Genomic DNA, 26,871 nt, shown 5'->3' with positions numbered 1-26,871 from the left:
TTAACCACATTGTTGGTCTACCTATAATGGATCTATATCACCAATGAACTTCTATGGAATCTATAATATAGATGTAATATGTCTTGGCACAACAAATTCAATGAATTTTCTATCTACTGTACATAGTAGCCCTTCAAAGAATCATAGACATGTAACAAAAAGTGAGCCTGAAGGTTATCTAGTTGAACCACTTCATTTTACAGATAGGGAAACTGAGGCTCAGAAAAGTTAAGTGCCTTGCCCAAGATCATACAGGTAGCAAAGGAGCAGAATCAAGACTTACTTTTTTTTTATTTATCCCAAATTTTCCTCTGTCTTTGTTCTAATATTTTGAGATTTTATTTTGTTCATAACAGAGATTTGCATATTTCTGCATACTGTCCTGAGCTCATTTGAAACAGGCTACATAAATGCGCAGCATTCTACTTTTCAATTAAAGTTCTACAGAATTTTGAAACACATGTTGGATTTGAAATCAGGTCTGAATCCTGTCTCTTGACACTTCCTAACTATATACGACTTTGGGCAAGTAATTTAACCTTTCAGTTTGCTTGTCTGTGAAATGGGGATAATGATATTTAGATTTCACAGTGTTCTTGCGAGGAAAGTACTTTGAAAAGATGAAAGATTTGGATATAAACTGTCACTATTATCAACTGCCCCCAAAGAAAGAGAAGGCAGGGTAAGTGTAAGGAAGGAGTAGCTATCTTCATTGGGACAACTATTTTCATGACATTTAGGAATTTAAAGAGATTCACTCTGTTTCTACTGAAGCTTTTTTTTTTCCGCCTTAGTAAGTCTACTTCAAGTCATGGGGAAAAAATCATGCTAACATGGCAAAGGAAATCACTGAGCAGCATTTTCTCCAAGAACAGAAGGAATCCTTGGTCTATGGATATTTCCATGAGTACATATACGCCTATAAATTTGTAGTGCCTCATTTCACACTAGATAGAGAAAGTCAGTTTCAAGTGGGCAGAAGGAGATGCCACAGCTGCTTTCCCAGCTTCTTTGCACCAACCTGCCTCCTACACTAAATGCCACACTGTTTTGGCACCCTTAATTATGTATCATATAGGGTTTTTACAAAGTCAGTTTCTAGAGCTTGGGTCATATCAATGGCATTAAGTACTTTTTTTCCCCCTTCATCTTATGCAGAGCCCAGGGAAAAGAATCAGTGTAAACCTTTTTAATTATGCACATGGACACTAATGAAACATGCAAAAATGGTTGCACACCAATGAAACACGTAAAAATGGTCAGCCAGACCTTCACCTGTTCAGTTTTCCATCGGCCATATCTGGTGATAATGGATCATAGAGTTAAGGCTAATGAAGACTCATTCCAGATCAGAGGCAATCTTTTCTAGCCTCTTAATGATGCAAGTGAAGAAACTGGGGCTATCAGAGGTTAAATGATCTATCGAATATGACAAAAGGAATGTGAGTCAGAGTGAGAGTCTGAATCAAAATTCTCTGGTTCCATAGCCACTGCTCTCTCCAGTACATCCTAAAGTGAAAAGCTAACAATTGCAGACAGTTATGGGACTCTCCAAGCTGAAGACGGTCCCCTAACCCCAGACTCCACTTTCCCCTCCACTTTCTGGGACAATTTGGTGATGCCACAACAACTAACTACTTTTTGCCTAGACTCCTTCCTTTTTTAAGCCTCAATCTAAACCTCTTCTGTCCTGTATAAACTCATTTATAGTATGAGTATGAGCTGAGAAACACATAAATGCTTGAAATACACAGGCCTTTTGACATTTAGCTCCTGAGTGGTCTCAGGTTCACCGCTAAGAAACAGCCTAGAATAGGTAGAATAAGGAGTTTGATGGAGCCAGCTGGAACTGGCAAAAGTTAATTATTAAATATTCAGTATGAACATTAACACCTTAGAAATCAGCAAATGCTATGAATCAGGGCTTGATTTGGGAGTGATTTACCATCTCCTTCTCCAGCTCATCTTACAGATAAGGAAACAGGCAAACAGGATTTAAGTGACTTGCCCAGGATCACACAATGAATTAGTGTCTGAGGTCAGATTTGAACTCAGGAGGATCATCTTCTTGATTCCAAGCTCACCACTTTATCCACTATGCCACTTAGCTTCCCATCTCCAGAAAACCAGCTTTTAAACATTTATCAACATAATTGTTCCTGGGTGGAACAACCTATCAGAGATCCAGGAGCTATAATAAACCAGCTTTACAAAATTAATTGGTTGGGGGCAGCACAAGGAGAACCTTACATAAAAGGAAAAGATGAAGACAGCTACCTTATATTAAAATAGCTCTAATTCTAACTACTGACTAGCTTTAGGCTTGGCACTGTGTCTAAATTAAAATTGTCCTTCCCTAGTAGTATTTCCATTAGTGGTGGTGGTGGTGGTAGTAGTAGTAGTAGCAGTAGTAGCAGCAGTAGTAGTAGTAATAGTAGTAATAGCAGCAGCAGCAGGACTTGTTCACATTTCCATAGTTCTTAAGGGTTTATAAAATGCTTTCCTCAGACTGGCCTTGTGAGGTAGCTAGTACAAATATTATACCCATTTTACAAAGTGAGAAGCAGAGGTTCAGAGGAGTTAAGTGACTTTTCTAGGGTAATCTTAGCAGAAAGAGTTATTACATTATTACTCAACATCATGCTGTACCTTTCATTAGTTTCTAATTATATTCTGAGACTTTTTATTTTCTCTCAATTACCTTAGGGTAAATATATTGCTATTGTTAGCCCCATTTTACAGATGAAATTGAGGCATGAAAGAATGATTAAATGATCTAGTACAAGGTCACACAGCAATGCAGAGGCTATACTGGGATTACAACTCATATATCATTACACATTCCAATTGAGCATGTTAGCTCAATACCTTCCCTGATCTAGGTTAGGAATTTACTCTGCATACTACTCTCTTCTGAGGGATGTCTAACACATAAAAACAAACCAATAAATGGAATGGGAGAATCTCTAAGGGATGAATGGCCTTCATTTGGCAAAACACAAACACAGATAGTGTGGTATGGAAGAAATTGCACTGGATTTTAAGAGTTGGAAGACTTGAATGGCACTTATAGTTGTGTCATGGGCAAGGCACTTGGCGTCTATGAACTTCATACTCCTCATCTATAAAATGAGTTATTTTCTACCTCTACAATCTATGATTCTAGGTTAGGGAGGAGAAGGGCTTGGTTTGGTATATAGATTTATGAGTTGGAATATTTCTTCCCATCTGATAATGTATAGTATTTGACATGGGTGATGAATGATGATGGCTGGAGATGAAGAAGAAAACCTCCCCAAGCATCTTTGGATTATGGATATTTTTGATTCTGTTTTCTATAATCAGCATATGCCATATGCAGATATATATGCACAAAATATAATTATATAAATATCCTTCCTTAAGGGCTTTGCTGAAAAATTCCAAATAAATAGACTGAACTACTGAATATCTGCCAAGAACAATGAAAAAATCAAAGAGGAAAAGAACCCTATTCAATCAGCAGTGAGTTATCAGGGTAGGCCATGCTACCGACTTGTTTATACAGGAACCAGGCTATGCAGCTTGAATGAACCTGCTTGAGAAACAAAGCCCCAGACTTACGCTACAACCATTTTGAGAAAAGCAAGGAGGCTGGTGATTGCCCACCTGGGGTCTCCATGCGGGCACATAGACAAGAAGAGTGTGGCCCTTAAGAGGATAGGTAGAGAATGAAGACAGAAAAACTATGGACTGTTGTGTGTGAAATGGAAGCTATGGGGGGAGGGGTAAATGGGTAAAGAAATCTATATCAAAAAGAGAGCATATTAAAGAAGTTGGGGGAAAGTTATGTACATGAGTTTATGAGTGATGTATACTTGCATGTGAGTGGGAGAAAGAAGGAGGAAGAAGAGAAGACAGAGAAAGAGAGAGAAGGAGGGGAAGGAAAGGGAAAATTCCTTTCCACTTGATAAAACTCTTGCATAATTATATAGTGCATGTAAAATATTTTCATGAGGAAAAATAATAAGTATGATTCTATTAGAATTTAAATATTTTTTTTCATGGAACCTATATAGTCCTAGGGGTAGGGAGGGATAATGAATTCATTAACGTGCAAATGATGAACAAATGAACATAAATGACTGCAAAATACTTGGAAATAGATGAAGACAGGCAGACGTGACTGAGGGATAGAGATGGATCTCTCCCCTACACTAAAAGATAAGTAGTGACTATATCTGCTTAGGTCAATCCTCTCCCTTGTGATTCTCAGTGGCAAATATCCTCTAATCCTAGAAGAGAGAAAAGACTTCAATAGTGACTTCTTTCATTCCCACCCGTTTCACTACTGGCCTCCTGAGAGTGCAGTCATGTGCACTAATGGTAGAATTATGGGACTACATTGTAGGATGCACAATCATCAGAGGGCTGAAGAATACAGGGGATGATGGCCAATGGGTTTGAAAGAACAAGGAAAAAGAAATATTTTTTTTGTGTGAGTGCACATGATTGAAAGACTATAGGTCTGGAAGTTTATGTAGCTCAATTGCCTGCAGGTTAAATAGACTTTGCTCTACACAGCCAATTACAATTCTACAAAATGGTACATTACAAAACAAACAGGCATTATGCACTAACCTCGATGGCATTTTTTTTTTAAGGACAGCAATAGCATACTTATTTTAGAACTGAAAAAAGCCAAACCTTGATTTACCACTAACCAGCTATCTAACCTCACACAAGTCAGTTCTCCTCTCTGGGCCTCAATTTCCCCATCTGTAAAATAAAAAGTTTGGACTAGATGACCTCTAAGGTCCCTTTCAGCTCTGATAGCCTATGATTTTACAAAGTCATGGAGGTGAATTTAGAGATATGATCACACTGAAAATCAGGATAACCATGTCATGGTAAATACATAGGTTTTCCAACTTCTAGGTTGGTTCCCTAAGTATTATTCTGTCTCTTAGGCAAAAGGGATTTTATCAGATAAGTATAAACATGTTTTGAATTTCTAATATTAAGACATGCCCTTTCTTAGCTAAAGAGGCTTGCTAAAACTATTTTGGTTTTAGAAATACTAGTTTGTTGAGTGGAAAATATGTCCAGGCAAAGTGAAACATTGGCAATACATGTATCTCAGAATGTAAATTTACAAATGTTTTAAAAAGGGCCATGTTCCAGTATAGCATAGTTGACTTGCCTCTAACATGTAACAAGTTTTTTTTTGGTTAAACAGCCTAGAGTAGCTATTTCAGAATGCTGTTTTTGGAATAGTGTTTCATACTGTTAAAGGGCAAAAAGTTCTAAAGTTTCCCAGTAAGTTACCTTACAAATGCTTGTAAGAAGACTAGAATAAATTTTAGGAAATGTAGAAAAAAGCCAGAGATCATTTCAACACGCATTATAGGAATGCCAGTCTCACTCATTCATGAACAAAACACCGAGCTGGGAACTTTTCAATTTTCCAATTCACTTATAATCAGTAACTGAAAGTCCTGTAGTTAACTAGTGTATTATGTTACATGGCAGCTAGTTTTGGAGATGTGGAAAGCTGCAGGTAAAGTATCTCTTTTGCAAAGAAGAAAAAAAAATCCTGTCATTTTCCCCAGCAGCATGAAACCTTGCATATCTGACATTAGATGATAATGCTCTCAAAACGAAACTCTAGAAGTAGATAAAAGGCTCTAGAAGCAGGCAAAGTTTCCAAAATGAAACCATAGAGAGCAGATTAAAAACAAAACTCACTGCTCCTCATGGTCACAGCACCCAGTGTTTTATTTTACCATAATACATAATCTCACAAAGAAATCTAATGCACACCTAAGCTTATTGAACAGTTGAACAGAATACGTAGGACAAAGGACTGATAGGAGAATCCTCTCTGGTTAACCTGGCAGAGGAATAGACAGGTGAGGAGATTTAGTTTTTAAGCATGCAAGAGAAGGGAAAGCCTCAGGCGAAAGGATGACTAAAGTCTGGAGATCTATGGGTAAGTTACCAGTAAGCCAGAGATGGATGCTCCTTCAGTGCTTGGGTGGGAAGTGCTGGCAGCTTCTTCAAATCGCTCCTTACAATTTCATTACTGAAAAAGAGATGAGAAACAATGCAAAGAAACAGGATCAGACTCTGAAAAAACATCCTCGAAAATGATGTATGTGCCCTCCCCCAGCTGCCTGCCCCAGAGATTCTACCTACATCTACTAACTTTTACTGAAAAGTGGTAAGAACTCTATCATACAGAACCTTTCTTTGAAAACAACAACAACAACTATCTTCACACAACCCACAGACACATAAACACACCCACAGTAAAACAACTTTTGCTTCCACTGCAAAAACCACATAGGAGTTCTTACAGGCAGAAATCCTATTGCATTCGGAGTGCAGTAGGACAGAATGAATACTCTAAATGGCTCTGGAAGAGGTAAGGCGTGAGAAGTGAAGGGAGACAGAGTGAGAGCAGGGGCAGGGGTGGTAACAGAAAGGCTGGCAGGGGGAAATGTATACCTTTATTAATGTTTTTCCATGGGATTTTGGGGGCTCTAAGAAGCTGGTAATTTAGTTATGCCTTTTTTATGATCCCGTACAACATCAGATCTGTTTTCTGGGAATGACTATACACTGAAAATAATTTTCTAAGCCACCATGTACAGTAAAATATTGATAGCAGACTTTCTGTGATAGCAAAGAATTGGAAATAACATGCTCATCAGTTGGGAATTAGCTAAAAAATTGTGCTATGTGAATGTAATGGAATAAACCTGTGTTATAAGAAATAAAGAATACGATGAATATGGAGGAGTTTGGAAAGATTTACATGATCTGATGAAGAGTAAAGTAAGCTGAGCCAGGAAAACAATATACATAATGATTACATTATCCACAAAGCAATCAAAAACTAATATTGCAAAATTACAAAGAACAAGTATTGCTCCAAAAAAGGGAGATAAGACACCCCCCAACACACTTCTTTTCAGATGTATGGTACATTGTACATCATTTTAGAGTTTTAAAAGATGTATTGATTAGTTTGATGTTTTCTCTCTCTTTTTTCTATATATTTATTATCTGGGCTGGTCTCTGAGACAGGGAGAGGGGAAGGGATATTGAGAGAAATTTTAGTGATGTAAAAAAAACCAATTCTGCAAATATATCAATAACATTAAAAAAAAAAACCAAACAACAAACCTCATCTTCCCACATACAGATCACACAAATTCTGTTTTTGTTGAGGTCCAAAGACTACTTGAAAGTTATAAGGCAGATGCTCAGATTCTTTCACAACTACTGAAACCTGTTTGGTGAGGAAGTACAGGAGTACTGAGTGTATTATCTTGGGAATAGAAATTCTTTATCCTTGGAAGAGCCTCATTGCCTAACACAGGAGGGGAGTCTCCTCTTCTAGAATGCTATCAATCCCCACTGGATTTATGATGGGAGCACAGATAGCTCTTTGGTCCTAGGTGAAATAAATTTCCCTTTTTACTTCTGTCTCTTTTGAAGAAGTGAATCTTCTCTTTGCTAAGGCAAACACATGCCTCATCCAATTCTGTCTTCTCCGATGGATTGCCCCTTTTAACATCCCCACTCTCTCTCTCTGTCCAGTGGCTCATTTCCTGCTGTCTGTAAACATATCTGTCTCCCTCATTGTAAAATGCCCTTGCTTGACCCCACCATTCCTGCTGTCTACAGACCTATATGTCTTATCTCCATTTTTAGCTAAATTTCTTGAGAAAATCTTCACAATTGGTGCATGTACATTCTCTTCTCTCACTCAGTCCTTTGCAGTTGGTCTTCTGATCTTCTCATCTGCTGGCAACTGTTCTTTCCAAAGTCAACAATGACATTTAATTGCAAATCTAATTACTTTTTCCCAGTCCTCATCCTTCTCGATCTCTCTGCAAACTCTGACGCTGTTGATCACTCTCTTTTCCTGAATATTCTTTTCCCTTTAGGTTTTCTCGACCGTTCTCTTTGGTTTTCCTCTTACCTGTTTAACCATGTCTCTGTCTCTTTTGTTTGTTTTTCATCCAAGTTATGACGACTAACCATGGGTGTATTCCAAGGCTTTGTTCTGAACACTTCTCTTCTCCTGCTATGCCAGAGGTTCTTAACCTGGAGTCCGCAGAATCAAGGGGTTCATGAATAGATTTCAGGAGGTCCACGAACATGGACGGAAAAAAATTACATGATCACAGGACCATCAATCTAGAGCTAGAAGAAACCTCAGAGACCATCTGGTGAAATCTTTTTGTTTTGCAGATGAGAAAAACTGATGCCTGTGGAGGCTGAATAACTTATCCAAGGTCATGTAAGTATCAGAGACAGAATTTGAATTCAGGACCTTTGGCTCCAAAGCTAATGCTCATCATGCTATACCACACTGGTGGACATGGAACCTCTCTACCAAAAAGGTAGTTAAGGCTACTAGAAAGAGTTGCTTTGGATCTGTGAGCCTGAGGCTTGAAGTGATGGACAAGAAGTAAATAGTCCATTTCTCATTTTCTAAGACACTGAGTCTATATAATATGGAATATTCTATAAAAAGAACTATTTAATATGGAATATTCTATAAAAAAGGACCTATCAATCAATGAATCCTGGCCCTACCATATACTCCCTGTTGGGCAAGTGATTTTGCCTTGTAAGGTCTTATTTTTCTCATCTGTAAAATGGTGGTAATGGTGGTGGGTAGGTTGGACTAGATGCCTTTGAAGGCCTCTTCCAATTGTCAGTCCTATATTATTATGAATCTTCTTCCCCATCAAATGTATACTAGGGGTAGTCATGTGCTGGTAAATGTTTAATAACTTGCTCTCCAGAGGAAAAAATGTATACTGTACATGATATACTTTTAAGTTTAATCTGCATTATTACCATTTTCTCCATCATGCTCTTAAGTTCAGACCAGAGGTGTGCACACACTGTGCATGTGGCCCACAACATTCCCAGTGCAGAACCAGATTCAGCAAAATACTAAAATGATCCCTAATCTGAGATGTAAACGTTCACAGCGAAATTTATCAGTCAGCTCTTGCAAGCAGGCTTTGGCTAGCTCTAACACACCCATAACTGTGGGCCTTTATGTTCAAGGCACTGTATTAAATTAAATTATATAATACAATCCTGTCCTCATAGAGTTTATAATCTAATTGCGGGAAGATTGAACGGACACACACACACACACACACACACACACACACACAAGTAAGAGTCCAAAATGACATTGGGTCAGATGATTGGTCAAGATGACACATGAAAAGAAACTTGGAGGAACAAAAAAATAAAAATTGTGGGTGGGGAATTAAGCAAGTTCTCAAAGATGGGTAAGACTGAAATAGCTGGAAAGAAGTGGAAGAGCAGTCTTGGTGACTTTAGATGCTTACAAAGCAATGCTCAAGGTGTGTTTTAGGGACACACCTTGGACAGCTCAATCTGCCTAATTCAGAGAGGATGTTTATGGACAGTTAAAACACACACTTGAAATAGTAAGGAGGAAGAAGATTATGGAGATTTGGACTTTTATAGGCAAAGAGGAGTCACTGAAGATTTTTAAGCAGTACACATTATGATAAAAGATCAATCCAACAATGATGTGCAGGAAGGATTTAGCCTCTGAAGATGGTTCAGAAACCATTGTAAACAGGACCCAGATTACATTTTTTTTCTCCAATTGTCAGGATATGTTATAGGATCAATTGGGAGGCCCTTTGAGAGAGTCAAAAAGACTTAGTTTGGGATTTACTCATGATCATTACACCTAAAGTGTGTTTGGGGAAGGAGAAACAGCGGAAAGGATTATCTTACCTACCAAACACCTAATTTGTTGGCAAACATGTTTTCCTGGTGACAGTCACATATTTGATGTCCTTGCTTAAGCTCTCAGCAGGTTCACTAGTTATCCCCCAGGGTAAGGTTGCATAGAAAAATATACCTCACCCCCAAATCACCAAAGCGTGAAACCAGTTCAATCCATTAAAATCTGGAAGAGGTCCATGACATTTAATCTTTCCCAAAGGATAAACATGAAGTAAATGTTATATTTACCCTTGTCTAGCTCATAAACATCTGAATTAACTAAAGGAAGTTTTTAGTTCCACCAGATAACCTGGACCAAGTGCATTGTGGCTGAAAACCAGGAGAGACTGGTACAAATGAATGAACTTTATTCCAAAAGACCTATGTATGTACAGATCAATAAGCACATCAAAATAGCCTTTTTTTTTTATCACTAAGAAACAATGCTTTCCAAAACAAACTCTAAGGATGTATAAAAATATTTTAACAGCTTTTTTTTGTGGTAGAAAAGATTTGGAAACTGAGAGGGGTGTCTATAAATCGAGGAGTGACTGAACAAGTTATTGTATATAAATGTTATGGAATTCTATTGTGCTGGAAGAAATGATGAAGGTGATATTTCAGGGAAACTTGGGAAAACTTGTATGAACTGATGGAGAGTGACTGAAGTGAATAGAACCAGGAGAACAATAACACCAACATTCTAATGGCAGACAACTTTGAAAGGCTTGGGAACTCTGAAAAGTGTAATGATCACCTATAATTCCAGAGGGCTGATGATGAAATATGCTACCTATGTCTTGAGAGAGAGGTGAAGCAGTCAAACTGCAAAATGAAACATTTATTTTGGACATGGGCAAGGTGGAAAAATTTGTTTTGCTTGACAGTACATCTTTAAAACAGGTGTTTTATTTTTCTTTAATTCTCAAGCTGGGGAGGAAAGAAAAAAAAAGAAATAATGTTTTCTACTTTGAGAGGTGGAAGGGACCTTAGATCATTCAAAGAGGACCAAGGGCATGTAATATAACCCTTTCATCTTACAGATTGAGGAAAGTGGGGCACAGAGAAGTTAAAATGACTCATCCAAGGTCACAGAGACAGAATTCAAACTCATGATCCAACACTACAAAGTTCAGTGCCCTCAATTCACTCTCATCATGTATACTTTTAGTGAAATTCCATATGCAGTATGGAACAGTATAGTGAGGTTGTTAAGGTGTCAGTAAAATCCCATTTTTATGTTCACCACACCATACATGACACTTCTAAAATAATGCCACCACAATTTTATTTTTATCGTTTATGTTATCTATGTCTCTGATTTTCAGAGGAGTATTATCTGATATCTGTTGCCTTCTAAATGCCATGGGAAATCACAGGAATAGCTTAAGAGAGAAATTACAGTTTCCAAAAGCTGATCTAAAATGGGACTTTGCCAAATATTTTTGGAAATGTAGCCAAAGGCTCCAAAGGGCAGGTAACAGCAGGCAAATGCCAGGTGAAAAGGGTCAGCAGAATTCAAAATGTGTTCATTCTCATTTGGAGAAAAAGGAAACATCCTATCAGGACAAAGCTCTTAGAAAAACCACAGCTGCCTATGATTAAAAGGAGGAATAGAATATGGTTAGGTGATCTTCCTAAAATGGGTTTCCTCACCAGTGTAAAAAAGTTGACTAAACTCAAAAAGCTAGTGACCTCACGTGATGGGTTAATCGAGGGGCACATCAACAATATAAAATATTTAAATGTATTTTTGGCCAAGTTAACCCAACTGAACTATGTATGCTTAGTTTTGTTGAAGGCTAGGTAATTATTAAATGAACTAAAATTTCATAATGAGAAAACACGATTATCATTCTTTTCACCAGCCCAGTGAGGTGGTCACTGTACTAGAAAGAAGTCACCGAGCAGGACTGTAGAATTTCTATCTCCAGATCCCTAAAAGGCACAGATAGTTAGCCATCTATTTTAGATGGCTAAAGTAAAAATTACTCCACACCAGGCAAAAGTGGATATGAGGTGACATTTTGAGGGCTTCTCCAAAGCTATGATTCTATGTTGTTTCCTGCCATGGATAAAGATCTTTTGTCAAATCATTGTCATCAGTGAGGAGAATGACAATTAGACATTTTTATGAATTGTGCTTCATCATTACAAAGGCTAAGCATTAGTTTACTTTAAATTTTTGCTGTGATCAAAACTTTGTACTGTAAAGTGGGTTTACTGAGTCCTCTTTTCTAGGGTAAACTATAAAACATGTGAAACGCAAATATACTTGTGCGACACCCTTCCCCAAGAATTTTTACTAAAAAAAAAAAAAAAAAAAAAAGTTGTGTAATTGGCCAAAGCAAGAAAAAGGTATGAGAGGCAGCAGCTGCCTCCTTGGAGTCAGGAAGAAATGGATTGATGTCCACCCAGATGTGTATCAGCTGTGTAAGGCAAAGCATGTCATTTAAACACCCACTGCTCCAGAAAATCCATCAGACTTTAAGTTGCAAAATGGGAACAGATCCATATTATTAGTAGGAGGATGCAATGATTTGAAATAACAACAACAAAAAAAGAGATGAAATAGAAACAATTCAAGACTTTTCTATTTATTAGCCCTGCAGTTTAGGCAGGTTAATGTATTATAGAGAGCAAGACATGAGAATTTTCTCCAATTTCTTCCTTTAGACTAGAGGGGTTTTTCACCTTTTTGTTTTGTTTTATTCTGTTTCATGGATCCCCTTGGCATGTGACAAAGCCTAGGGACCCCTAGGTTTTAAATTCATAAAATCAAATAGAGAAGATTACAAAGGAAACCAAATCTACTGAAACACAGTTATCAAAATATTAAACACATACCACCTCCCAGTTTGACCATTCCCTTGTTTAAGAAACCTTGCTTAAGAGGCATCAAAGTTGGTGTAGTGGGAAAAGTGTTGGTCTAGGAAGAGATTTGTGTTCTAATCATGCCTTTGCAACTAACAATGTAACCCTGGGTAAAAAACAACCCTTCTACTTAAAACTCAGTTTCATTTTCTGTAAAATAAGGGGATTGGATAAGATAATTTCTCATCATTTGCAAGATGCTTGCACTTCTGCCATAATTCTGACACCCCTCTTTGGGTATTATTATTCCTGTCCCCCACCTTGGGCTCTACCCCTGGGAAATTGGATTCTAGCAGGTGAGGTTTCTATACCACCTCTCCACTTCCCACTTTTGAGCACCCCCTTATACGTTGTCTTCACCATTAGAATGGAAGCATCTTGAGGGCAGGGACAGTCTTGTTTACTTGTTTCCCTAGCACTCAGCTCAGTGCATGGAACATAGTTACCTGTCTATCTAAAGGTGTGAACTTAATGTAACATCTGTATATTGCCTTTACAGCATAAACCTCTGAGGTTTTTAAGGTGAAAGATACATCAATTTAGCGATTATAAAATTATGGAATTACATAATGAACGAGAGTGACAGCTACATTAGTTTCCCTCTTTTGGTATTGTTCTTATACATTTAGAAGTACACGCCCTGTGAATATACCCTACAATAAAACTCTTCCCTCCATTCTAAGGATGTGAAACTCTGTTGTTACAAAACTTGAAACTATGTACAATGTCCTATGTGTGAACCAAAGATTTCTGTAGCAATTTAGAATGCTAACTTCCTTATTTAAATTTTGTTTCAAATTCTTGCAGATTCTGTTCCTCTGAAGAGGTCTTACCAGGTTTCAGCTGTTCCTAAATTATCTTTGATCCTCAGGGTCTTTAAAGTTATCTGCAAAGTGTAAGGGTAAAAATTCCTCCCCTCTGAATTACACAAAATAAGAATCAGATCAGTTCAAAATTTCCCCAAGCAATTTTCTTTGGGGTTGAGAACTGGTTTGGGATATTTCACTTTTAAAGGATTCTTGACTCTCTTCCTCTCCTCTCTTCCCCTCCCCCAATCAAATTTCCCACAAGCAAAAATCAAAATTTGCATACTAATAGGTAATCACAAGTTACTTCAGTTTCATGACAAACCTTCCATACCCTGAACATCGCTGTCTGGCTATTCCTGCTAATCATCCCAGGGCTCAGAAAATCTACTAACTTTCTATTAATTCTAATGTTGAATCTCATGGGCCCAATCACAAAAAAAAAAGAAAGAAAGAAAATAAGTCTCAAATAATCAAACAGTATAATAATTATTTGAAACTGACTTAACTTAGAGATTGTGGAGAGAAGACATTTATGTAAGTTCAAAATAATGTCATTAGAGGGTAGAGCATGCTGTGACCTGAAATGCACAGCTCATATGAACTTTCAATACTGTCTGTTGGAGGAGCAGGAAAATAACTTCTGTCATCTTGCTTAAAATAATCGTCTGTATAAATATTTTTATTTTGGGGGGCAAGTATTTCGGAAGAAAACTAGCTCTTTGTCCTTCTGTTGTTAATTTTTGGTAATAGTTCACTTGTCGCTATTTCTTTATCCCATGACCTACTCCAAATACATTGTTTTGTATAACTGAAGAGACTAAAATGGGACTTTGTAGATTTTGAAAACTCCAGTCTATACTAAAGTTACTTACACGTGCTCTTAAAAAGAATGGGATATATTTTAGGAAATGAAAAAAAAATACTAATGCTACTTCCAAAGACCTCATTCTCTTATCTTTCTAGGCTGGTGACAACACAGTCATATGATGTATTTGAGATAAAATATTAAAAGATTTCTTTTATCTGGAACAAGAATATAGTGTTTCAAAATTAAAAAAAAAAGAATGTAGTATTTCTGGGTGTTAAGTAGACTTTTTCGGCTCTCTTAAATGGACCAACGTCCTATTCTGAAATAGAGATGATAATTAATTTTCCTTTGCTAATGAAGGTCATTGTTTGTGTAATATATCATGTAGCAGGGCTGTGTGCTGGTAAACAGCCAGCTCTCTTTAAAAAATGCAAGACACACTTTTAAGTGTAATGTTTTATTAACATTTTCTCCATCACTTTCTTTAATCTAGACAATTAACAGATCAAGCCTAGTTTGTAATGGTCACCATTTCCAAGGTGTAAATGCTCAAGCTGAAATGTAACAATTGGGCTATCTTGATGTAGTTTGAGCTAGCTCAATCACACCCTTGAGTACTGTTTTATTTCTAAAGATGTGAATTATTACAAAAAAAAATGAAAACCCCTAGAAGCTGCAGGGAGAATTTAGGGCTTTCAGTCAATTGACACAATGACTGACATTGTAACCTGATTTCTGAGCTCTGGTAATCACTTTCTTGATCTGCTTAGACTGTACTTAAGAACAGATGTCTTAAAAAGCTGACCTCAAGTCTTCAAATTCTACTTCTCTTCTTTTTTGTTTCCATGGTTTGTTGAAATGGTGATACTAACAGAGGTCAGGGTGCCCTTTCCCTCTGCATTCAACTCGCGAGTGCAAGATTACCATTTTGTAGCAGCACATTGTCTCCTGGGTAATAAAAGTTCAGGCTAGAAATCCTAACATGTTATATTCCTTCAATGTATGTCTTCTTCAGGTGCTATTTGCTAACTGATCCTAATACATATTCCATAGGCAGATTCCTGTTTTAGTGATTAAGTTCTATGGAACAAAACTATTTCCATGTCCCAGCAATGGTCAGAGGTAAGGCTGATCTGATTTCAATAACTAGACCAATTCTCTCATACTAAGAAATCCCATATAATAGATGTGTTTTGCCAGGCCCTGTGGATGTAGGCATAAATCTCTGTAATGAAGACTTTGCTGTTTTGATGTCTATGATTTATGTTGTACCAGTATTTGATGAAGGTGCAAGACACTTTTAAAAAATACAGTGACAGGTTTGGCACAAGGTTTATTGATGTTAAAGTCTAAGCAGGGTGAGGAACCTGAGGCCTTGAGGCTACATGTGGCCCTTTAGGTCCTTGGACGTGGCCTCTTGACTGAGTCCAAGTTTTACAGAACAAATCTTTCAATTAAGAGGATTTGTTCCATGAAGTTTGTGTTCAATCAAAGGGCTGCACTTGAGGACCTAGAGGGTCACATGTGGCCTTGAGGCTGCAAGTTCCCCTCTTCTGGTCTACAGAATCTAAGCTCCCTGAGGGCAGGAACTTCCTCATATCTTTATTTTTATGGGTAGCAGTGGCTAGTGGGTAGAGAGAAGGCCATGGGGTTAGGAAGACCTAGCTTCAAGATCTACCTCTGAGGCATATTGTGCGTGTTGCCCTGGGAAAGTCTTAATTTCTTGGCTCTCCAGGCAAATTGCTAAAATGATAAATTACAGAAAAGTTGACAATCTGTATTCAGCCTCTGCTTGAAGACTCTGTGTGTGTGTGTGTGTGTGTGTGTGTGTGTGTGTGTGTGTGAATGGGCTCCAAACCTCCTGAGGCATTTATGCATTATTCTGATAGAATATTGACAGCTAGGTGGCACACTGGATAGAGTGCTGGTCCTGGAGTCAGGAAGACTCACCTTCCTGAGTTCAAATCCAGCCTCAGATACTTACTAGCTCTGTGACCCTGGGCAAGTCGCTTAGTATCTGTCTGCCTTGGTTTCCAAAACGGTAAAATGGGGATAATACACCTACCTTCTGGGGTTGTTGTGATGGTCAAGTGAAATATCTGTATTTAACACACTACCTGACACATGACAGGTATTTTAAAAATGCTTCTCTCTCTCTCCCCCTCTCCTCCCACCACAAAGCTTAACATGTTAGTTTTTTTTTTCCTTTTTGGTTGCCATGTTACACTGTTGCTTCATATTGAATCGTTCATTGACAACCCCAGATCTTTTTCAGACAAAAGATTTTCTAGCCAAAGCATCCTCTACTTTGTATTTGTGAAATTGATTTTTAAAAAAATCTAAAGGATAACTATATTTTTCCTATGAAATTTTATCTCCTTGGGTGTGGTCCAATGTTCTAGACTGTGGAAATAAAATTTTAGATCCTGAATCTGGTTAGTGATCTCTCCTAGCTTAGTGGTACCTGCACATTTGATAAACATACCACATATGCCTTTATTCAAGTAAATGAGAAAAACATTGAACAGCCCTTTAGGGTAGAGTAAAACATCTTCCTAGAAATAATACCATGTCTTGTACTGCATACATAGCAATGTGTCCTTTACAAAAGAATTCAGACACAACTAAGTAATTGTGACATCCTGTCAAGTTATGTAAAATGAGATTTTTTATTATAGTGTCTTTTTTTCGGGGCTTACTTTTCTGAAATTGTTTTAGTTTTGATTTGTTGAAGAAGGTAAAATAAAATAAGATAAAATCCTCAAGATTTTTATATCTCTACGGTTTTGGGGAGAAATAAACTATGTATATGTCATCAACAGACTGAAAAATAAATGAATTAGTAAACTATGGCTTTTCTGATACCCCCTACTGTTAATTAGCTCATTCAACTCTCTTGTTATATCATCTTTAATGAACACTGTTTCCATATGCTGGCATCCTGATTATGGTTGCATATAAGGTTATCATCATCATCATTATCGATAATAATAATAAATGTAGATTTTTAAGGTTCACAAAGCACTTCCTTTCTATTATCTAATTTGATATTCACTGCAGCCCTATAAGGTAAGTATTACAGGAATTATTATCCCTATTATCCAGATAAGCAAACTGAGGTACAGAGAGGTTACATGATTTGCTTATGTTCATACAATTTCTAAGTCAGATTGGAAGGTTGCTCTCTCCTAATCCCTAGACTAGTACTTTTTCACTAATCATATTATCTTCTCTAATTATTCAAAGAATTGGGAACAGAAGTGATAGCCAAGGCATAATCTATTTGCTGGCGATCAACAGCCACTAGTTCTGATACACAAGCCAGAAAGTAAATGTGCATCTATTAAGAAGAAATAAAGGAGAAAATGCTGCATGTGGATAGAATCATTTTCTGAACCTTTACCTAAGCCTTTTAAATTTACCTCTCATATTTAGAACTAAGATGGTATTTAAGTTAGTGTAATTATTTTCTTTTCTTTACAGTGATCTTATAGTGTTCGTAATGGAAACCTTTTTTCTTCCTCTGATGACTTGCTTATCCTTCTTTCTCAATGATGAAAATTCAGAGTAGAATTTATACTAACTGGATAGAAAGGAGAGTTAAAAAATCATAAGCAGATAAATTTGCTCAACAAATATAGCCAAAGAGAAGAAACAGCCTTGCTTTGAGCTACTGATGAGGTTTAAAAGTAAGTTGAAATCTTGTCTTTGGATGGATGTCTCACTCCTGCATCTCGTGTATGCCTCAGCAGAGCTGTCACTAGGAAATTCAGAACCAAGAACAAATTAACTTTAAGTGGGAGAAAATAGCAGATCTTCTTTGTCCACAGAGTTCCACTGTGATATAAAAAGGATCTGCCCATCCTGCAGATTCTAGTCCCCCATTCCATCACAGCCTATGATTCCCTACTCCTTCCTGCCCCACCTCCCCACAAAATTTCAATCTTAGGGAGGAGATAGGGTGAGGCAGGCAGAGAGTGTTATGGTAGTTGGTGAAAGTGGGCCCTGACAATGGGTATCCACAGCGACAAGATCCTCAGATATGGTGGCCTGGGGCCACACACAGAAGTGGGGCTAGCAAAGGACTGAAAGCCACAAGGATGGACTACCACAGGAACAAATACTCCCTCACTGCACTGTTAATCCATCCTAGCTGTGGTTCTGTGTCTCATATGTGCAAAAGCTCTTTTGAAATTCTTCATTCCTAAATAAGTAAACTAGTCCTAAAGTCAATATATGTAATGCATCTGATTCATAAGTATCCCATGGAAATTCAGAGAGCTATATATTACTTTGATGGATCTATGATCTCACTAATACATCCCTGCAACAGCACAGATTACATGCCACCCATACTTCATGCCCTATTGGAATCCACAAAATGTTACATGATCTAAAGGAAAGTCTCCCACTAGAAATTGGGTGGTCTTTTTGGGGGGATTTATAGATTAGTGTGTATAAGAATGTGTACACAGGATGAGAATGTTTGGATTTTGTCACCATAAATCAGTAGGAGTGGAATGCATGCTTCTTATAATCTTCCATTACCCTTTTCTGTAAGATTTTATAAACCAGCCTATATCACATTCTGGTGTTTCCTTTATTGCTATTACTTGGCCAGGGGATCAATAGTTTGTAGCTTAGGCAATTTCTGGACTAATTTGGTCTCATGCTCGAGGTGATTGCTTTACATTGGATAGGAAATGGTGACAGTCTTTATTGACAGCTGTTCTTTTTATCCATTTCCTCATTTTCAATGTCAATAGCTTGTTTAAATTGATCAGGTTGATATTGCTTAAATTGTATATATCATATGTATATCTATCTTTTCACTTTTATTCTTATGTCTAGCTTAGTGCTGATTTTGATCTTTGTTCTAACAACAGAAGGCTAATTTAGAAATATCTTGCACGTGGTAACCAGTTATTTCTTTTCCAGTAGAACAATTTCATTTTTTGTGATTTTTTTTTTTTGGCATTCTCTTCCCTCAACTCCTTTTAAAAGAAAGTGTTAATGATATAAAGGCATCAGACTTCTTTATAGTTTATAAACAGTTGGCCCTCTTGTTTCTTGCACCTGAAGCATATTTTCCAACATATCTTCCTTGTCTTCCCCTATTACCTTCCCCGATCATCTGCTCACCAAATCTTCCCTATCATCTTTGCATTGCAATCACTTATAATTTAATTTGGGGAGGGGGCCTTATCAGGTTTTTCCTGGAATTCTCTATTTTCTGCAACAGATGTTGGTATGTAACCAACAATTATCATTGAAGAGATAAATATATTTTCTAGGACAACATAGAGCAGGCATGCACATCATGTGACCCACAGGCTGCTTGAAGCCCACTAAAGGATTTGAGGCAGTCTGCCAGAAGAGAAACGGGTTGCCACTGGGCACTCTCCTGTTTGTCATATGACCTGCAGCAACCAACCATTGTCAGTCTGTCCCTAGTTTAAGCTATCTGTGGCCTGAAGAAGTTTACAAGTTGTGCAGGTCTAATGTAGAGTCTTTTCTAGTAAGTTACCAATTCAAGTCAATCCTATAACATGAAAGAGTTAATTTTCCGTGTGTGTGTGTGTGTGTGTGTGTGTGTGTGTGTATACACACACACACACACACACACACACACACACACACATACATATATATACACACACACATTAACCTGGGAGGCTATTTGACTTCATGATAAAATAGAGGGAAGTCTTATAAGTTGTGATAGAAAGAACTTTCCCCAAAGCTAATATATAATTTTGTTAATTATATTTTTAAGTAAAACACTGTATTGACAGGGCATATACTTCTAGAAACAATTGTTGGTTTTCATTAAGTCTCATTTTAGACTTATGGAGGGGGTCACACACAAAATGAATTCTTAATGTAGATTCTAAACTGTAATCACCACAGGCATTAACAGGAGAGAGAAAGAGAGACAGAGACAGAGAGAGAGAGAGAGAGAGAGAGAGAGAGAGAGAGAGAGAGAGAGAGAGAGAGAGAGACAGACAGAGAGACAGAGAGAGAGAGAGAGAGAGAGACAGAGACAGAGAAAGAGCAATCTTAGATTATTCTTAGAATATTAATGAACATTCTTAGATTAGAACTATAAATAACCTAAGAGATCACCTATTCAAACTTCCTTATTTTTCAAAGGAGAAAACTGAGACTCAGAGAGATTAAGCGGGTCAAGCCAAAGGTCACTCAGCAAGGTCACATAGCAAGTCAACGGCAGAGATGAAACTGGAGCTTGCGTCTCTCGAGTTGAGTTTTCCTAAAAGTATGCAAACCTTCATGAAGTATGGATTAAGTACATATTGCCAACTTTAGGTATTAATGATAAATTCTATATTTTGTTGTTGTGGACAGTTTAGTTGTGCCTAGTTAGGGAGATTCAGAAAGTGGCAATTTATGATTCTTTCTCTCAATTTATAGCTTCAAGTACTTAAAATACAAATATTTCTAAGAATTCTGAATTTTTTTGGGGGGAGGAGCAGAGGAGTAGAAGGGAAAGGAAAATAGTAATCTAAGGCTTGCTCCAGAAAGTAATTTATCAGGGAATTCAATAGAATGGCTTACTTGCCTTCCAATCATGCTATGTGCTTGATGCTACCAGCTTTCTTGATCAAGAGGTCTTCTTGTGTGACTCCCTCCCTCTCCTGACAGTCATTCCTCTTCCCCGGCAGTGACAGGGACAAACAAACTGCTCAGTGGCATTCTGACAAATGAGGCCAACCCCAGAGACTGGGTTCCTCTGTTACAACCCCGCTAACATTCTGTGTACTCATTAGGCAGCAATAAATTATTGCAGAGGCCAAATCCCTGCTTCCTTGACTCCAGAAGAGTCTACAGGCCACACAGACCCAGGCTCTGCAAGGCAAGATAGTGTATTCATAAAGCACATTCCAGCCTGTCAGGACATTTTTAAAAACTAAGTAATTTCTAAGAAATGGTTCAGAGCTGGGAAAAGAGAAAAACAAAAGGAAAGTGGGAAAATAAGAACACCCTGATAAACCTGAGGTTAAAAGTATTACAGATTGAAATTTACTGGACCAATAGTTTTCAAATTGTTTTGACAAGATCCCAGAGGCATCTCTAGAGACTCCTAGAAAAAGAGGGAAATCCTGGTGGATGTGTTCAGCTTATGCCAGCCCCATCAGCTCACACCTACATGAAACCTAGGATATAAGAAACTAAGCAGAAAAAGTTCCACAATCTCAAAACAGTTGTTACAGGCCACACTCTAAAGAGCTTAGGCAAGAGATCCCCTTTTTTTAACGGTTCTGGAGGGACCGTAAAATGATTGTATCTTCAGTCTTGCATCTCTGACTGATTGTGTATGTTATTTTAATGAAAGACTGATTGATGGTGTCTCAGAAGAAACACAGGCAGGGAGAGAGAGAGAAAGCAACTATAACCCCTATGAATCAGTCAACTCATAAGCATTGCAAGGATCGAAAGACAACAAGGTTATAGGAGTTCAAAGATATCACCAAGTGAAATGGTGCATGCTGTTTGGGCTATTTGGTTGCAGTGGAAGCTATGAATGCCTGATGGGCTGGGAGGAGGGAGAGTGATGGTGTGATTTTTATGTGAAGCTTTATTCTGCTGAATTTCCTATTTCTGTCCCTAAATCTTGTTATAGTTGCTGCTGTTTAATAGATCATTTAGAAATTTTGCTTCTGGACCTTGGTTCTAAAGAATGAGTCCTACTGGCCTCAGAGGAATCCAATAAGCAGACTTAGAGGTAATAAAGTATATCTTTGAGTAGCTAATTCCATTAAGAACATTTACCACATAACATCCAGGAGAGGATGTAGTGGTGCTGTTGAAAAATACTGCTAGGCAATTTCTTTTAGCCCCATTGATCGATGTACAGTACTTGATGAAACTGATTTTATAATTAAAACTGCAGCTTTCCTGAAGTTTCTAAGCAAATTTTTACTACTGCATCCCATAAGTATTCAAGTTATGAATATTGTTAACAAAGTGTTCAGAATTATGACTGTGATCTAAATTATAGGAGAGGAGAGGGAAGAAGCGACGTAGGGATATGAGTTATTCCTTTCATCAGTGAGGTTTCCATTTGTTGTAGCAATTCTTTTGAAATCAAGATCCATTTGTTAGTGGAAAGGAAATTCATTATAACATATTAATGGAGAGATAATAGTTGAGAGGGTCCAGAGTACTTGTAATCATATTTACTATATTATTCGATCTATAATAACACTGCTTTCAATCAGAGCAAAGTCATCCTTTCAAGTGGGGAAGGTGGTTACTGGGTTGTGTGTGTGTGTGTGTGTGTGTGTGTGTGTGTGTGTGTGTGTGTGTTTTTAAAAAGACTTTGGGACTACCTTCTCCTGTACTGATATAAGGTGTGATTTCCCATCTATTCTCATATTAAATAAAAATGTATTGGATGTGTCATGTGGTGTAGCATTGGATGACTTAAGTCAGAGCTTAGGATGTTATGTCTTGAACACTCAAAGCAACAAAAGATGAAAGTATAGAACACTCATTACTCAACAGAAACTACAGATAAGTTCATGTGTCTTCATTCAAAATTTATGGTAGCAAAAGCATTATTCTAAATATAAACAGTAATATTACTTTTGTATTATGGGAAAGGTTGTAGAAGCAATGTCTTACAAAGAAGGAAGGAAAGGAGTTCTTGCAGACTTACCTGGAAAAATCTCCCTTTGCCTCCTGAAACAAAGAAAATATAAATATCAGTATAATAACCTCATTGCTAGTTTCAGAACTCAAAACTCTCTCTCTCAGTTTCTGGTTTCGCCTTCAAACTAACTCAGTCCTGAAATGTTGTGTATTTATTAAAAGATAATGTACTCCACTATTTTATGAAGGTAAAGAATCATAAGCAAAGGCCAAGCATGGTTGCACGTAACTGTAATCTCGTGTACTAAGAAGGCAGAGGCTGGCAGATCGCATGTGCTTGGAAATTCTGAGCTGTAGCAGGTTATGCAGATCTAGTGTTCATTCTAGATTTGGCACTGATATGGTTAGCCCCTGGAAAGAAGATAGGGAGGGTCCACCAGATTGCCTAAGGAGGACCAAATTGGCTCAGGTCATTGCTTCTGGGCTGATCAGTAATGAGACTGGGCCTATGACTAGTTTCTGCACTTATAGTCTAGGTAATATGGAAACTCATTCTTTAGCAACAAGAGCAGCAAAAGAATCACAAGCAAAGGGCAAAAGGGACTGTTTATCATTTGGAAGGGACACACAACATTGAAGGGGTTTTGGGGGAGAGCTCAAGCAAGTGACTGCTTTTACTCTGCCATCTTGGATCCACCCCAACACATGACATTGAGCTAGAGAAGGTCATACATGGGAGAAAATGATAAGAGAATGTACAACTTCACTTCATTTCTATTCTAGATCTAATAATGCAGAGGTCTGTAGGGTCAATTCTAGTCCAGAGGGGCCCTGATGGATTAAGTTTCATTTTGATTATTCCTAGATTAACGGTTGCTGGGGAGACTGGGCCAGTACTAACTCAAGGATGCATTTATGCTCAGGAGGAGAGTCACTTTAGTTCTGTTTATCTCAGACCAGTCCAGACTACTGACCCTGTTCCACATTGGACCCAAACTATTGTGTTGCTTCAGGACCATTCCCCCAAGTTTCCTGTGGGTAACAGGACCAGGGGATAGGCCAGGACCAGATCTGCCTTTGTAGATAAGGCAAGAGCCACCCCTTCCTTTGTACTTCCACTACGTACATTACATTTTGTCTTGTACCACAATTATTTGTGGGTCTGAATTATCTCCCCTACTAGACTACAAGCTTCTTGTAGGGACTACCTTTTATTCATCTTTGCATTCTCTTTAGCAACTAGTTTAGGGCTTTCTAGACATACATTAGGCACTTGATCAATATCTGTTATTTAAATGAATAAATTAATTTGCTTTATATACTTTTCCACTGTTACATCTAATGTTCAGTAATGCATTATTTTCCTTTTTGTCATTTGCTAAAGGTCTCTTCCTTGTCATTCCAAAAGGGGTGAGATAATTCTCTGTTACCTTTTATTAGTTGCTTAATTTGCTTGGGGGGTGGTAAATTGACTGAATGATACATACACTATCCTTTTTTCATGATTCAGATTATGCACAAAGTTTTCCTTAATAAAGATCCCATCTCTGGGAACTAGGTGAGTAGAGTTTAATTCATTTACTGGAAGCTCTGATGGATTCCATGTGCCTAATATCCTTTCCTTGAATTAGGCTGGAAGCAATTAAGGACACAATTAATCAGTGGTTGCAGACATAGCATACTGGCCATGTTTGCACGTGTATTTGCTGATTACTCAAATGTCTCACTGTGTCCCGTTCCTCCCCAACCCCATGCATTGGCAGCAGATTATTTTTAGTTTGGGTTTTCATGATGAGCAACCTATTTGGGATATTATTTACCCTAAGACCTGGTAGGTAATTATGGCAATGTGATTTTAATTAATATACATGACCCTCCTTGCTCCCCTTCCTGTGTGTATATGGATGCATATGTGTGTATGTGTGTGTGTATGGTTGTGACTCAGAAAAATCACTTCACTAAAGGAGAAGCCAGGCAGGCCCACATCATTAAATCCTCCTTCTTTGGGCAATTTCCCAATAAGTCTATCAAATTTTTAACCATATCCCCTGATTCTCTAATTAACAGACTTAGTCCTAGAATATGGAAATGAGAAAAGAAGTATTTCTTACCTGTAAAATATAGGAAGCTAATTCAAATACCACTTCACTGTCAACCTCAATAAGTTCCTATAAAGAAATAAAAACATAAAAAGAAGAAATAATTTGGTTATTTTTTTTCTGTGAAGGTGCCTCTGCAAGCTCCAATACTTTCATAACACATCTATTTTATGAGGCAACCTTAAATGAATTATTTCCACAACTAAACAAAATTTAAAAAAAACCAATCTTATGTGGAACTACCACATTTAGATTTATACCTCAGTCTGGGGTCCTACAGAGGCAGCAGAAAAAAGTAATGAAGAAACTGCATTTGGGAAGAGTAGTTGGATTGAACCAAATACACACAGAAAGTATCCATGTTGGAGAAAACACCATTTAGAATCCATCGATCTATCAATTTATAAAGAGAAGATACATGTTTAGAAAAAAATCATGGATTGCAAAACTACTAAACACGGAGAGACTATCAATAATTACTGATCACAATTCCTACTTTTTTATTGCCATGAAATCTTTGAAAACTTTTTTCACTGATTTATAAATATAAACATCAGGAGCAGCTAGGTGGTGCCATAGTGCACAGAGCTCTAGACCTGGAGTCAGGAAGACTCATCTTCCTGAGTTCAAATTTGTTCCCAGACACCCACTAGCTGTGTGACCCTGAGCAAGTCACTTAAACTAAAAGTTTGTCTCAGTTTTCTTATCTGTAAAATGAGCTGGAGAAGAGAATAGAAAACCACTGCAGTATTTTTTGCCAAGAAAACCCCAAATGGGGTCACAAAGACTCAGACATGACTGAAAAACAAAATATAAGAGTACCTCAAAAAACATATTTTATAAACAGTTAAGCAAAAACATCTAAAAGACAGTAATTACAACCAATACTATGTGCCAATCTCTATGTTTATTGTTTATTACTTTAAAAAAAAGACGTGGCTTTAACTTAAACAACTTGGTAAAATTTCATCCACTGTATTTGAACTGAGTTTTGTTGCTTAACACTTTTCCTTTATATCCTTATAGGGACTGTGTATGTTGCTGTTTTACCACTTCTTTCTTCATTCTGCATCAATTCATTTATCTTCCCATATATCTATTAATTTTTCCCAAGTATCATTCCTTATAACTTCATAATATTCTATTACATTCATATACCATTGTTTTTTCAACCATTCCTAAGTCATTGGGCACAGCGTGTTTCCAGATTCATATTATTACAAATAGCATTACTATGAGTATTTTTGTACATATGAGTCATCCCTTTCTTTCGTTAATCTCCTTGGGGTATAAAACCAGTAGTGGAATCAACAGGTCAAAGAATGTGAATAAATTTAAATTTTGTCTTGCATAACTACAAATGTTTTTCGCAACAGTTGGCCAGTTCATAATGCCACCAACAGTGAATTTGCGAATTTGCATGTCTATCTTCTCAAAGCCACAATAAGATCAGATTCCCCCCCCCAATATTTTACCATCTTTGCCAATGGTTCAGATGGGTTTTTTTTTGGTGGGGAGGTTAAGTAACATCTTGGAGTTATTTTTATTTGCATTTCTCTTAGTGATTTTAAACTTTTTTTATATAGTTGTTGACAGCTCATGCTTCTTTTGAGGAGTTTACTCATATCTTTAACCACTTATTGCGGAATGGGTGTTCAATTTAGAGATTTGTGCCAATCCTCTAAAGATTTTGTATGTCAGGCTTTATTCAGAGATGTTAAATGATTTTTTCCAATCTACATCTTTTCTTATTATAATTGCATTGAATTTATTTGTGAAAACTTTTTTTACTTTATGTGATTAGTCTTTTGATATCCTTTATCCCCTGCCTTATTAAGAATTCTTCCCATATCCATAAGTTGTTAGAGATAAAACATTTTATTATCCT

General features: G+C 37.3%; 1 protein-coding gene and 1 long non-coding RNA gene across 8 annotated transcripts in view; one reads left to right on the top strand and one right to left on the bottom strand.

The window, feature by feature from the left end:
- Positions 1 to 26,871, bottom strand: part of FRMD4A (FERM domain containing 4A) — a 767,521-nt gene that overhangs the window by 104,354 nt on the left and 636,296 nt on the right. For all 6 annotated transcript variants that reach the window (XM_020999677.2, XM_020999676.2, XM_020999675.2 and 3 more), the window contains 3 exons: positions 24,996 to 25,052; positions 22,952 to 22,974; positions 5,981 to 6,064 (listed from right to left, as the gene is read on the bottom strand). In XM_020999677.2, coding sequence (XP_020855336.1) covers positions 5,981 to 6,064; positions 22,952 to 22,974; positions 24,996 to 25,052 — 164 coding nt within the window. The remainder of the gene's footprint in view (positions 1 to 5,980; positions 6,065 to 22,951; positions 22,975 to 24,995; positions 25,053 to 26,871) is intronic.
- The window catches only part of LOC110217333 (uncharacterized), a 184,954-nt gene that overhangs the window by 28,966 nt on the left and 129,117 nt on the right, over positions 1 to 26,871 (top strand). The window lies entirely within an intron of this gene.

The sequence above is a fragment of the Phascolarctos cinereus genome, unplaced genomic scaffold (assembly GCF_003287225.1).
Source record: "Phascolarctos cinereus isolate Bilbo 61053 unplaced genomic scaffold, phaCin_HiC Scaffold_1;HRSCAF=81, whole genome shotgun sequence".
NCBI lineage: Eukaryota > Metazoa > Chordata > Mammalia > Diprotodontia > Phascolarctidae > Phascolarctos > Phascolarctos cinereus.
Note: the sequence above shows the minus strand (reverse complement) of the source record. Positions and strands in the feature narration are given on the sequence as shown.